The sequence below is a fragment of the Drosophila albomicans genome, chromosome X, assembly GCF_009650485.2.
Source record: "Drosophila albomicans strain 15112-1751.03 chromosome X, ASM965048v2, whole genome shotgun sequence".
Taxonomy (NCBI): Eukaryota; Metazoa; Arthropoda; class Insecta; order Diptera; family Drosophilidae; genus Drosophila; species Drosophila albomicans.
Window position 1 is genome coordinate 8,977,333 of NC_047627.2, and position 13,880 is coordinate 8,991,212.

Below are 13,880 nucleotides of genomic sequence, written 5' to 3' on the forward strand. Positions count from 1 at the left end.
TATTGTAGTTTCTTTTTTCCCTGTTTGTGTACTTACTTCAAGAAAATCAAATTTGCACTCTTCCTTGGCCTCGATGTTAAACGAGTTGCGAAAGTCCAGGCGTATGATTTGACCCTTTGGCGCTGTAATTAACACAGAAAGAAACAACAACAACAACAAGAGGTATTATTACGTGAATAAAGTAGGAGTAAATTTATTTATTCTACTTGGACACCAAATGGATTACGAAGCTGAGTTTAAGCAGAGTTGTTGCGTAAAGTATTAACTAAGAAATTCTTGCTACAACTTTTAATGCATTTTATTTCGAACTAAATATATTTTTGATTTTTACCAGGTAATATGCGTCTCTGTCTCTAAAGGAGTTGCATCCTTTAATTAAGCTAACGAGACACAGTCTGGCAAGAGTCTGTATATAGAGCTGAGATCAGCTACTGCTCAAAATTGTGGAAAATGGGCAAAAGTGTGGCAGACTAATTGAAATTGTAAAAGGATCTGGAAAACCTTGTAGCTGCGATATTGTCTCGAGCTTTTCTTTGCTGCGGTTTTTTTTTTGGCCTTGTTCCTTTGCGGCACAGCATAAAGAAAGTGAGATAGAGAGGAAGATTGTGGGAGTGAGTGAGACAGAGGCGTCTGATTAACAACAGCTCAGGCTAAAACTCGAACCGGCGTCGTATTTTTGTGTGTGTGTGTGAGTGTGCTCCAAATGAATGCAGCTGGGGACTCATTCAGTGGCCGCATATAAAAGAAAACAGCAGCCTGACGAAGGCAAGACAAGGGGGTGGTAAGGGAAGGCGAGGGGAGGGGAGGGGGCAGATAAACGGATGATAACGACTGAATCCTTGGCATGAATCAATGGGCTGGCGCGTGGCACTTGAAAATACACAAAAACCAAAAGAAAAGAAAAGAAAAGAAACGAGAGAAGAAAGCCCAACCATACAGTCACACAAAGAAGCACGCACACTAACACACACACACACACACATACGCGAAGCCTTTGTGGCCAGACGTGGCATAACTGGGACCCTCAGGTACCAAGGACCAGGCGAGAGAACAGACCTTGGGCCCACGATGCGTATACATAACATAATGGAGCTGCATTGAAAGACTGAATCACAGACATATGCGCAAACAAAATGCTATGTTTTTCTTCGTTGTATTTTTTTTTTTTTTTGGTGAATGGGGATTTCCAGTTTGATTGGCCTTGACTACAAAATACAAAAACAGCAACAAAACAAGTATGAAAACTACAGTCGAGTGTGTTCGACTGTAAGACACCTGCTACTTATTTTGGTATTAATATTAAAATATACCAAATTAATGTACCGCAAAAAAGGCTATATTTTTAATATTGATATAGAACTACATTCAAAATATACCATAGAGTATGAAATATACCAGATTGTCATACAAAATTATTTTCTAATTCTACAATTTTTATCTGAACGCAACCAAACTTTGAGGTATCATAAAAATTATAGATATTATTATACTTACCAAAAATCGACTCTTGCTTTAAAACTACGCTTGTTTTTCGATTGTTTACACACGGACAGACAGACATAGCTATATCGTCTAGGCTGTTGACGCTAATCAAAAATATATATATACTTTATAGGGTCGGAAATGCCTCCTTCTTCCAGTTACATACATTTCGTGGAGGCACTAACCTATAATACCCTTCTTCCCTGTGAGTAGCGGGTATAAAAAGGAAACAGAAAGCACTGTAAAGAAAATACTGAAAAGCATAGAGCATAGAAATTCCCAGACTGCGAACCGCAATTGTTGTAGAATTTGCTGCATTAAAATTACAGACTCAAAGCTAAATCTGAAGCTAAGAACTCAATCGGCAAACACTTTAAATGAGCTTGCCATCGATTAGTATGCGTGCTTATGTATGGCATAATTTGTATGATTTGTATTTATTATTAATATTTGGAGATAGCGGCTAATCTGATTTATAAGAAGTAATTACAAATGGAGATTAATGGCTGAGCTACACATGGAATCAGAGCACAAGCCAAAGGGCGGATTCAAATGCTGACACAGAGAGATGATGAAGAAGGAAGAGGGGGAGGAGAAAGGGAAGATGGATGCTCCAACACATACACAGACAGACACACACACACACACATACACACAAGCATAAGCATAAGCTTAAATAATACTAATGCAGCCGCTTAACGTTTTGAGAAGGAGGCAACAGTCACAGAATGTGGAGAGTCGAGAGTCGAAGAGTGAAGAGAGCAAAGAGTCGAAGGGTGTCGCATGATGGGAATGGGGAGGCAGCAAACAGCCAACAGGCTGCTCCAGCTGTAGATGTAGCTGTAGCTGCTGCTGTTGGCAACTTGAGCCGGTCTATTGCCTGACGGCACATATTGATATGCAAATAATCCTGCCACTCCCAATGGCAGTCGTCAGCTTTGCTTGCCTATCTATCTATCTGTGTCTATCTAACCATTTATCTAGCTGTCTGCCTAAGCGAAAAGCACACATGTAAACTTAATACAGCGCATAGATACAAGCACAAGCTGCATAGATACAGATACTCATACAGTTACTGAGTGTGACCGGTGATGCGTGGCAATCATTTCATTCGCTTAGCTTTTATACTGCCAGCAGCGCATTTTGTCTTAACTGACAAATGATTTGGCCGTCGATAAGCAAAAAAAAAAAAAAACAAAAAAACAAAACAAGAGACTAAAACTCAGTGAAGCTGAAAGATCAGCGCAAATATGCGAAGGCTTCCATTACAATTTGCAACTCCAACGCAAACTTGAAGAGCAACTTCAACTTCAACTTCAACTCCAATTCAATCGCAATCGCAATCACATTTGCAATCTTGAAGCGAACGCATGCCGCATCCCAGCGGCAATCCTAATTTCATTTGGAGGCCATCAGTGAAACACGCTAACGCTTTTAATAGGCCACACAGCCGGCGGCGGCATTAAAGCAAGCCAACCCTCTCTTGCCAAGCTGAACAACTGTCTAGCTGACTAGCTGACTAACTGACAGACTCCTTGAATGACTGTCACTGTCTGTTCGTCTCTCTGTCTGTCTGAAATGTCAACACAATGCGCTCGCTTACTCTCTCTCTTTGCCAACGCACATCTTGGTTAAGACTTGCAATTATTTGCAGTCAGTTGCGCCGGCAGCAAAGTGCTTGCCATATAATCTTTTACGAGACCTGATTGCACTCACTCACTCACCAACTCGCCCACTCACTGCGACTGCGAGTACACCCCAACTATTCACTCATGCACGCACTTCGCGGCATTCATATGCCACAGGAAGTTCGCTCTGAATTGGCTTCTGTGGCTCTCCTTCTCTCTCTGAACTGCAAGTTCTAACTTCCAGTTCGCAGTTCGCATCTTCGTTGTGCCATCGTCATAATAACGTTGATATTGTCCGCTGGCTAAATGTCGCAATGCATTCTCATATTATCGCTTGGCTAGACTCACTTCGCTATCATTAGCTTGAACAACTCGAGTGCGTCTACTCATCAAGATTAATCTCTTTATTTCGCCTTCAACATGCACTAAACTTCTGGTCAGTTGCACTCTCTATTCATTTACAATTTATAAGCATGCAAGTATTCACACTTCTAAACGCATAATAAATATTTATTACAAACCTCGAGTTATCTACACTTAAAATTTATTGTTTAAGAAACATTTATATTTATATTTATTATAAGCATATTTATAAATTTCTGAATTTTGTTTTATTTATTTATTTTTTTTTATTATTCAATTGTTATTTTAATTTTGTATTTGTTTGTCGTCTTTAATAAAACCCAGTCTTATTGCTTGCTCAAATTTAGTAAGCTCTCTAGTGTAATTGCATTGTAAATTGCATATTCCTAACTCTTTTCATTTACGTCGTGCCTTGATAGTTCAGTTAGTGAATAAAATTTTTCTAAAGTATTCAATAAAAACCCAGTCTTATTGCACGATCAACATTTCGTAAGCTATCTAGTGTAAAGTTTACAGTCTCGTTACTCTTACAGTTTATATTGTGCGTTAATAGCTTAAACAGTAAGTCATTCAGGACAGCTAGTTTTATATATAGAGATTATTTTCGTACTTATTTAGGTGCACTACATTTCATGAGAAGTCGTTAAAATCCCAGTCTATTATATTTGCTAAGCTATCTAGTATAAAATTTGCAGTCTTCTAACTCTTACTGTTTATGCTGTGCATTAATAATTTAGATAGTAAGTCATTCAGAAAAGTCAGTATGATATACTTAAATAATTTTTGTACTTATTATTTAGTTAAAAACAATATTTGTCATAAGAAGTCTTTTGTCAGAAGTAGTCTTAATAGACGATTATACTTCGTAAGCTATCTAGTCTAAAAACTCCAGCCTTCTAGCTCTTACTATTGATTGGGTTGTACAGGATATTTGGCTTTATATATAATTATTTGTTATTTATAATTAATTTGTTTTCTATTTTATTTATTTCTAACTACTCTACTTGGGAGATTAAAGTCTCAGGCAAGTTTATTATTTATTTAATCCTTTCTTCACTTGTGAACTTCGAATCTCAGTGAATGCTATTATTTACTTAATATTTTTCTTTATTACTTTTCAACTATTTATTAGTCAGCATATGTGATTTATCTGGGTATAGTTTGTCAATATATTTCTTCACAAAATGTAGATAGATTGTAAATAAAGATACTTAGTCGACTCACCTGTGATGACTCTCGTGCAATTGATGTTCTTGGGATAGAGATTGGGATACTCCGGACTGTAGAGTTCATTCTTGTTCGGAGAGCCCTCCACAAAGAGTCGACAGCGATCAATCTCTTCCTCCTCCTCCTGCCGCTTGAAGCGTCCCCCGCGCGGTGGTCGAGCGAGCGTTAAAGCATGCTGCTCCCCGCTGCTGCTGAGGATTGCGGTCGATGATGTTGTTGTTGTTGTTGATGTCGTTGTCGATGCGGCAGCAGCAAATGCTGTTCGATAGTCGGAAGTGGTGCTGCTGGCATTGCCGAACTCCTGTTGATGTTGCTGCTGCTGCTGCACTCGATGCTCGCTGCTTGGCGCTATTGTCTGTGGTTGAGTTGCTGTCGATTCCAGGCGGCTGGATTCAATGATGCTGGCGGCAGCTGTAAAACAAGAGAGAAAGAGATAGAGAGTGAGTGAGAGGGGAAGAAGGCTTAGCTTTGAGTTTTGCTGTTTGTTTGCCAACGTCAGCATGAATTACCAATGCACACAAACACACACACACACACACACACACACACATGCAAGTACACACGCACAGCACGCATATTTCCATAAAATTTATTATCATAATAATAATCATGAGCATTAAAATTTATGCGAGAATCGCGTTTCTTTTTAATAATGCGCATAACTTTTGAGCGCGCTAAAAATGTATAAAAAAAACGTGGAAGAGGAAGAGAGTGTGCTGTGTTGTATGCTGTGTTTGCTTTAACAGCGACTGCAGCAGCAACAACTTCGCACACTTGTTACACAAAAAAACGCAACGCAAAGAGAATTCTTCAGCTGCAACAAAAAAAAAAAAAAGGAAGTAAAATAGGCAATGCAAATTTTTAAAGCATGAACTCTATGAATACATACTCGCGCACTCACACACTCGTACTCACACTCGCTTGAGTGTATTTGAACTGTCGAGCAAGTAAGAGTGAGTGTGCAACTGCAACATGTAACTTGCAACTTGCAGCTTGCAGCTTGCAACTGTAACTGCATCTAAATAACAATCGTTAAGCCCCAGTTAAGTGGCCCAAAGCACACACACTTCTCTCAACACACACACACACACGGACACAAGGGCACAGCTGCTCTTTGCATGTGTGTGAGTGTGTGTGCGTGCCTCGAGCACTTTTTGCAGGGCATTGCCTCGCCTTGTGGCCTGTAAATGACTGCTGGGGCTTAAGCGGCTCTTCATTTCCCTGTCTCTCTCTCTCTCTCTTTTTCACTTTCTCTCCTTCTCTTTCCCACTCTCTATGGCTCTTGCTAAACATCCAAATTACATTTCAACCATTTGAACAATTCAAATTCTGCAAAGTGATTCAGTGAAATGAACTAAGCTGTAAAAGGTTGCAGCTTTTTGCAGATTTTCATTTGAAAATCAGCTAGAGAAATTAGCTGGAAATTTTGTTCTCTCCTTGCATGTTAAATTTGAAATTACTGAGAAAATCGGGAAATTCCGAAATTCTAAATTTATGTCAGCTAAAGAGCAGATTCAATAATTAAAAGTAAAAGAATACATCTCTTGAATTTTAAATAATGAAGTAATTTAGATTATAAATATGAATGAAAGAAACTGACAGTTTATTTATTACTTAATAATAGCTTCAGAAAAGAGATTCAATAAGTAATAGGAAGGTATCAAAATGAAAATGTCCACTTGTATATGAAATTTTGAACAATAAAGAAAGAATAAAAAGAAAACAAGCATAGGCTAATATTTAATTACAATGAAATTTAAAGTAGGCATAATAAAATTTGTTCTACTTTTTTTTGAATATGAAATAAATTTAAAATTATTATATGAAGGGACTTTGTTAAAGCACGAATTTATTTACTTAATTGATTCTCTTCGTTTTTCCAATAATTCCAACAAATAATGCATTCCGTTGCTCGATTGTCAACAAGTAAACAACAAATTTGAGCATCAACAATTAAATTAAAATTAATAATTAAACGAAAGACACTGAAAAGAATTTTTATTGCAAAAGCTGGCAGCAAAGTAATAATCATTTGTAATTTTATTAATTACCCTTCGAGTCTTTGTCTTGAATATGCAATTTAAATTTGTATTTTCTTTTTTTGTTCGCTTAATAACAATGGAAATAAGAACACGCGATATTAATTAAGTATTTGTTTCTTTGCTTGAACATTTTTGCTGAATATGTGTTTATTTTATTGGTTCGATTTAAAGCAATCTTAAAAATGCATTATGACTGAAAGATATGAATATTTGTATACTTTCTATACAAGCGCAAATGTGTGTAGATATGTGTGTGTGTGTGTGTGTGTGTGTGTGTGTGTTATCCCCGCCTTGGAAACATGTCCTTTATGGCCTGTGTTACGACTTCTTCATGATGTCGGCAAGTGTAACATGCATTTGCACAAGTTTGAATTACCTTAGTAGACATTTTATGGAGCGTAGGGTATAAAAGCACACAGCGAGCACACACACACACACACACATACACTTTACTCCTATCATGAACATGTGTGTATGTATGGGGAAGGGGGGGTGGCGATTGCCAGGCAAAGTGCTTGCGCCGCATTATATGGCTGCTAGTGCCTAATGATGTAGCAACAAATTTAATAAACATATTAAGTGTTGATGTTTTTGTAATCGCCGTGTGAGTGCGTGTCTGTGTGTATGTGTGTGTGTGTGAAAGTTTTCTTCCTCTTCCACACAGTAGTAGTAGTAGTGGTAGTTGTTGTTGTTGTTGTCGATGTTGTTGCCCTTTCAGTGGCAACGCCCGTAAGTATGCTACGCTTTGCAGCTGTTGTGCCGGTCGCATGTGGCATCTATGGCAAAAGTACTCGCATTTCAATGCATCACGTATGTAGAGTGTGCATGTGTATGTGTGTGTGTCTGTTTGTGTGTGAATGTGTTTGTGTGTGGCAACTATTTGCAGTCTGTCAAAGTTGCTGTGCTTCCGTTTGGATGCTGCTGCAACTTTGTCCGACCCGTTGCCGTTGCCGTTTGCCTTATAAATTGAATTAAACACAAATTAATTTGAAACAACATAATATTTAATATGTATATACGAGAGAGCAGTGTTTATTTAGCATATTTCATGTTAAAACGTTTGCTGCCTGCACAGCTAATTCGATCTAATGAGCTGCAAACTTTAACTAAATGCTTTAATTAAAACATGCATAATTTATTTGCTCGTGTTGCCAAAAATAATATGTTCGAGCTTGTTAATTAGAACTCTATCTCTATCTCTCTCTCTCTCTCTCTCTCTCCCTTTCTCTTGTTCTCTGTGTGGTTTTGTGTATTGACAAAAGTCTAAATATGTTTGGACTGCCAAATGATAGAGTGAAATAATTGAGATAAACATTTTGATAAATTATTACAAAATAAGTATGCAATATTATTATTATTATGCATATTTCAAACGAAAGTCACCGCTACTTTAAGGTCTATTTTAAATTCAAATGTCTTTTATAATCCCCTCTCAATACTTATTCATTTAGTTTGTGTGTGAGTTTGTGGTGGTGCTGTTGCTGCTGCAGATTGATGACTTCCAAGTCAGGCAGCTGCCAAATACTTGTAAAATTTGAATGACAGCCAACATGTTTGAAATTGATAAAATGTTTGACATACATAATTGTCGCACGCCACACGAGCATGAGCATGCCATTCTCATTTGTTCAACATCAGTTGTGCCAACGGCAGTGGCAATAGCAGTTGGAGTTGGAGTTCTCCTTCTGCTTGTCTGTCGAAGGACATGTCGTTACTCATTTCAGACCGAGATCTTTTGGGCATGAATGGAATTGATGGATCGCATGTAAAATATGCTGGTGGCTTATAGCATATTGCATATTTGTCTATTTTTTAATCGATGAATAATATTTAATATTGAATATTGACCAATCAAAATAGATGAAGATATAGAATCACACAAAGAATAGAATTTTACTGCAACAGCAGTAAATGAATTCGGCAATTTCGAGAAATATTTTAGGTTACAGAATATTTGATTATTCTTTTTTTTAACTCCAAATGAAAACAGCAATTTTGAAAAATATTTTAGGGTGTAGAATATTTGATTTTGTTACATACTTCAATATCCTGAAAAATATTGCGTTGTTGACATTACTTTATTAACATAAATATATTTTCGCCATATCTAAAAATATTAAATTAAAATGAAGCTCGCAAGAATATTTATACAATTTAATACTGCATTTTTTAAGGTATCAAATTTATATGGGTAGCGGATATTTCACAGTCGACCACATTTGACGGTAGTTTTCTTACTTGATTCAAATGTTCTTTAATATCAACAAAAATATTAAAATATTTATATACAGTTTTTATATTTTATTTTTTCTCCCTGAAATATTTTCTCTAAATAAAAGCAGCAAGAATATAATAGAATATACATATTTTATTTTACTTAATTTGTTTTCGTTCTTTTTTATATCGCAAACAATACTATGTTTTTATACCCGCTACCCATAGGGTAGAAGGGTATTATAACTTTGTGCCGACAGGAAATGTATGTAACAGGTAAAAGGAGGCATCTCCGACCCTATAAAGTATATATATTCTTGATCAGCGTCAACAGCCGAGACGATCTAGCCATGTCCGTCTGTCCGTCTGTGTGTCTGTGTGTCCGTCCGTCTGTCCGTATGAACACCTAGATCTCAGAGACTACGAGAGATAGAGCTATAATTTTTTTTCGACAGCATTTGTTATGTTTGCACGCAGATCAAGTTTGTTTCAAATTTTTGCCACGCCCACTTCCGCCCCCGCAAATCAAAAAAATCGAATAACAAGCGTAATTTTAAAGCTAGAGTTGGTACATATAATAACAACTATAGTAGTTATGATTCCTGAAAATTTGGTTGCGATCAGATAAAAATTGTCGAAGTTATTAAAGAAATACTTTTGTATGGGCAAAAACGCCTACTTACTAGGGGTCTTAGTTGCTTTGGCTGACAATCTGGTATATTGTGCCGTCTATGGTATATTTTGAATGCGGTACTATATTGATATACCAAACATACCATTTGGTATATTTTTAGTATTTTTTAAGTATTTTCGGTATATTTTCAAAATGATACCGCAATATTTTGCCTTTATTAAAAATGGGTAGCGGGTATCTCACAGTCGAGCACACTCGACTGTAACTTTCTTACTTGTTTTAATATTCGTTTCTCATCTCTAACATTATTGTTCAGCAATTTCAATTTATGAAATCATTATTGAGAGCAGATAACACTTCCTTTGTGTCAAAGTCAAGCATAAACTTTAATCAAAGGCAAGTCATGTGACAAGCAAAAGTCAACTAATAACAAGCCAAGTAAATTCCGATTAAAATTAGTAAACACAAATATGCATCGACTTCGACATCGACATCGACAGCGACTGTTGACCCCAATAAAGTCAAATCTTGTATTCATTACAAGTTGTTAGTGTGGTATTTAACACACTGGTCTTAACTTTTCATTACTCATAACATAACACAACATAATAGTAGCAGCCACGCATGCCACACATGAATGAGCTGAATTTCCATTTCCAGCTACTAATTTTAACACCCAACCCAAAACTCAGCTTCGACTCCTACTCTTAACTCCCAACTCTTACTTCAACTCGAATATTGCTGCGAATTTGTTTGTTTGATTGCTTGCGCCTGAGAAGTTCAACCCAGTTGTGTTGGGTTCACTATTTTCCTGTCTTTTTGTCTCAGTCTTTAATTGCGCTTTTAGGTCTCTGTGTTTGTATTGACACTTTGTCCCTCGCCCTCGTCCTCGTCCTTTTCTCTCTTTGGTTTTCTGCCTCCCGCTGGCACTTTATCGAATTGACTGTCGAGTAGCTGGGAGCGTAGGTGGTCGCAAACGTGAAAAGCCCATTTGCCACTGTGTCAAAAGAAGCAGGGGGCAGAGAGGGAAAAGCTCGAGTTGGGTCTGTGGCTGGGAATCGAAGTCTTTTGGCGTTGGGTCGCATAATTGTAAATTTGACACGCAGCGATGCTTTGCGTTATCATTGAAGCTTGAAACACACTACAACACTCCTCTTCACTATGTTCAGTGTTCCCCCTCCCCTCCACTCCCCGCGGCATTTCCACACATTGTCGTGGCCTCGTTATTGCCCCACAGCAGCTGCGCTTGTTCACACTTTTGTTTTAGTTGTAATACCCTTGTCGATTTCTTTGCGCCCATAAGTTTAACTTTCAACTTTTGGCATCCGCACACACACACACATACACATGCACGCATAGAAACATTTGCCTCGACTTCAGATTGTCGCCCATCTTCACCCTCTCCCCGGACTCGCTGGCTCGCTGTCTGCTGTCTGCTTCGCCTGATTTAGCCTCGACTCGGCACTCGCTCAGTCGCTGTTCATTTATATTCATATTTGCATATGTGTGTGCGCCACTGTGTTTGGCATTTAAGTATCTGCCACGCCTCCGTCTCCCCATCGCACTCCTTGCTGTTGCCGTTGGCATCTGCATGTATCGCCCATCGTTGTCGTTGTTGCATGTATTTCATTCGCAGCAGTTATTTGCTTTAATACACTCAATAGACTTAACACATTTTGCACGCCTCACTTCATCCGGCTGCGGCGGCAGCGGCAGCGGCAACACACGCACCACCCACTGTTTCTGTAGTTTTCTGCAATAAATTTTGCATTTTGCTTGCAGCGCCAGCGAGACAACGACAGCGTGGCAGAGGCAACGGGGTACGGGGCAACGGGGCAGGCAGCATACTGAGAGCAGCTTTGGCATAGCTTTGCCTCGTACATTCCATTTTTGTGTCAGACAGCTCTCCGACTCCTACTTATTTATATGCTCTCGCCCATCCCCCGTCCCTGTTACACCTCCCCCACCCTTCTTCTGGCCAGTGTCTGTTGTAGCCTCAGCTATGGCCCCATTCGGTTACTGTGACTTGTCTCTGACTCTGCATATTTATAGTTTGTATTGTCTGACTGTCGTCGTCACCATTATCTGCAAAACCAAATTGAGAAAGTTATAAGCGTCAAGCCGAATATTTAATGTACTACCGGAAAATCATCTAAAATATGAAAAAATACAAATATTAAGCATACCATGCGTATACTTAATATTAAGTATACCATACGTACACTTAATATTTGTATGTGAACTGCAAGCAAATCAAATTATATAATTATGGTGAATAGTCAACAGCAGCAAATACGATTTAAATATGCGTATACTTAATATTAAGCATACCATACGTATACGTAATATTTGTAAGCGAGCTCCGAGGAAGTCAAATTTTATGACTATTGCACACAAACTATTGTACCAGTAAAGTTATTTTTAAATAAATATTGAATCATTAATTTGCAGGGTATTTGGTAGTCGTGCTTGGATAGCTGCAGCATAATGCAATTTATCTTCCATTTTTATAAGTAAAATGTTCGAATAATGGATTATTTATTGCTGCACTTTGTGTTTGTCAACTTTAGCAGTTGAAACAAGGCGAGTGCTCGGAGTACAAGGCATGCGCGACAAGCTAATACCCTGCAAAAAAGAAATGGTAAGTGAAACTTACAAATTTAGCAGTGCATAAAATAAGTGGCAGACAATTTGACTGTAATAAAAATGCAATCAAAGAGTATTCTTGTCCCTCCCCTCACATTTCAGCACGATGCTAATAAACTCCCCTCGCTTTGGAGTTGGAGTCAAAGCAGAGCGGAGTAACAATTGTTATTATTATTTTATTTTACTGCTTTGCATTCGCAGCAGCAAAGCAAAATGGAGGGAGGGAGTGGAAGAGTCGAGTGTTAGTTAGTTGGCCCCAATTTGGTTTCCGCAGTCGCTGCTGCTGTCTTTGCACATAATCTTCTCTCATGATTTACTAATTGCTCTTCCCCTGGTCCCCAGCCCCTTTGCGACTGCAACAGCATTTGCTTTAACAGTTCGAATTCTCTTGAATAAATTAGATGTTAATGCATATGTTAAACGTGTGTGTGCTGAGATTGAAATAGCACAGCGTAAGTTGCATTCAATTGGTCGCATTATGAGTCACGTACTCGACACAACTCTGCGCTCATAAAGTTGTGCTTGGCAAATTTGTCAACTATTTTAATTAATTGCCAGAGACTCCACAGCACATACACATACATACATATGTTAATTGCCATACCTTGAGGTTGCTTTAAAAGTGATATGTGCAAAGCTGATAACCAGAATCTCTCTCTCTTACTAAACCGGCTTACTTTGACAGCATTACGTATACGTCATGTTGTGTGCTGAATTTTCACAGTGATTTTGCAAGAATACCAATTAAATGATTTCTGTTTTTTCAGTTGTTGTCGAGTAGATTTCAATTGAAATGAAATGAATGGGAAGCTTGAAGCTAATAAATCATCATTGAGGGAAAATATTGATGAAATTCTCTTTGCTCGCTTTCTCGCTCTCTCCCTCTCTCTAGCTCTCTCTATGCTGATGCTGATGGATTGATAAGAGGCATTTTCTTTGAATTGGTCAAACTGGAAAATTCAAATTTCATAATTCGGAAAATGTGTGTGCTGCGCTTAGGCCTAGCAAGTGCTACGCTTGCGGCTTATGTTTTGCATTCGGCAACGACGACTACAGCTATTCACAATTCACAATTCACAATATGCTCTCTGGGCATGAATGAACATGTCTTTTTGTTCTATAGTTATTTCGTACCAGTTGGCTCTCTCTCTCGGACTTGAAGGACTTTTTGGCAAAATTAATTGCACTCGAAATTGTGCCGTTTTTGGTTAAGAGATAGACAGAGAGGGAAGGAGCGGGAGAGCGGGAGAGAGAGCACAGTTGGGGAGATTTTACAGTCCGTTTTGCAGCATGCAAAATGTGCAACTCGCAATTCGCAATTAACATGGAAAAAGCTCAGAACTAAAATGCCATATAATTACCAAAACAGAACAGATAGCGACAAGAGTGTGCGGGGCGGGGGTAATGAAGCGAGGCAAAAGCATTTGGCAATTTATGGTTGTTCTTAACGTGCAAAATGTCTATAGATATTTTGCCCAAAATGTATTTAACAAGTGCAAATTAAATACATGGAAATTGCAAATGCTAAATGTTGAATGCCAAAATGCCGTAATGCCGAATGCTGAAATGCCGAAATGCTAAATGCAATTACAAATGAGATATTGATGTTTGTGTGTTTAACTCGAGGGTAGCTTTGAGCTATTC

At 38.2% G+C, this 13,880-nt stretch overlaps 1 protein-coding gene across 5 annotated transcripts in view; it reads right to left on the minus strand.

Moving 5' to 3' along the window:
• Positions 1 to 13,880, minus strand: part of LOC117578092 (neuropilin and tolloid-like protein 2) — a 62,339-nt gene that overhangs the window by 36,498 nt on the left and 11,961 nt on the right. For all 5 annotated transcript variants that reach the window (XM_052008667.1, XM_052008668.1, XM_052008666.1 and 2 more), the window contains exons 2-3: positions 4,698 to 5,111; positions 37 to 122 (exon numbers count right to left, since the gene is read on the minus strand). In XM_052008667.1, coding sequence (XP_051864627.1) covers positions 37 to 122; positions 4,698 to 5,111 — 500 coding nt within the window. The remainder of the gene's footprint in view (positions 1 to 36; positions 123 to 4,697; positions 5,112 to 13,880) is intronic.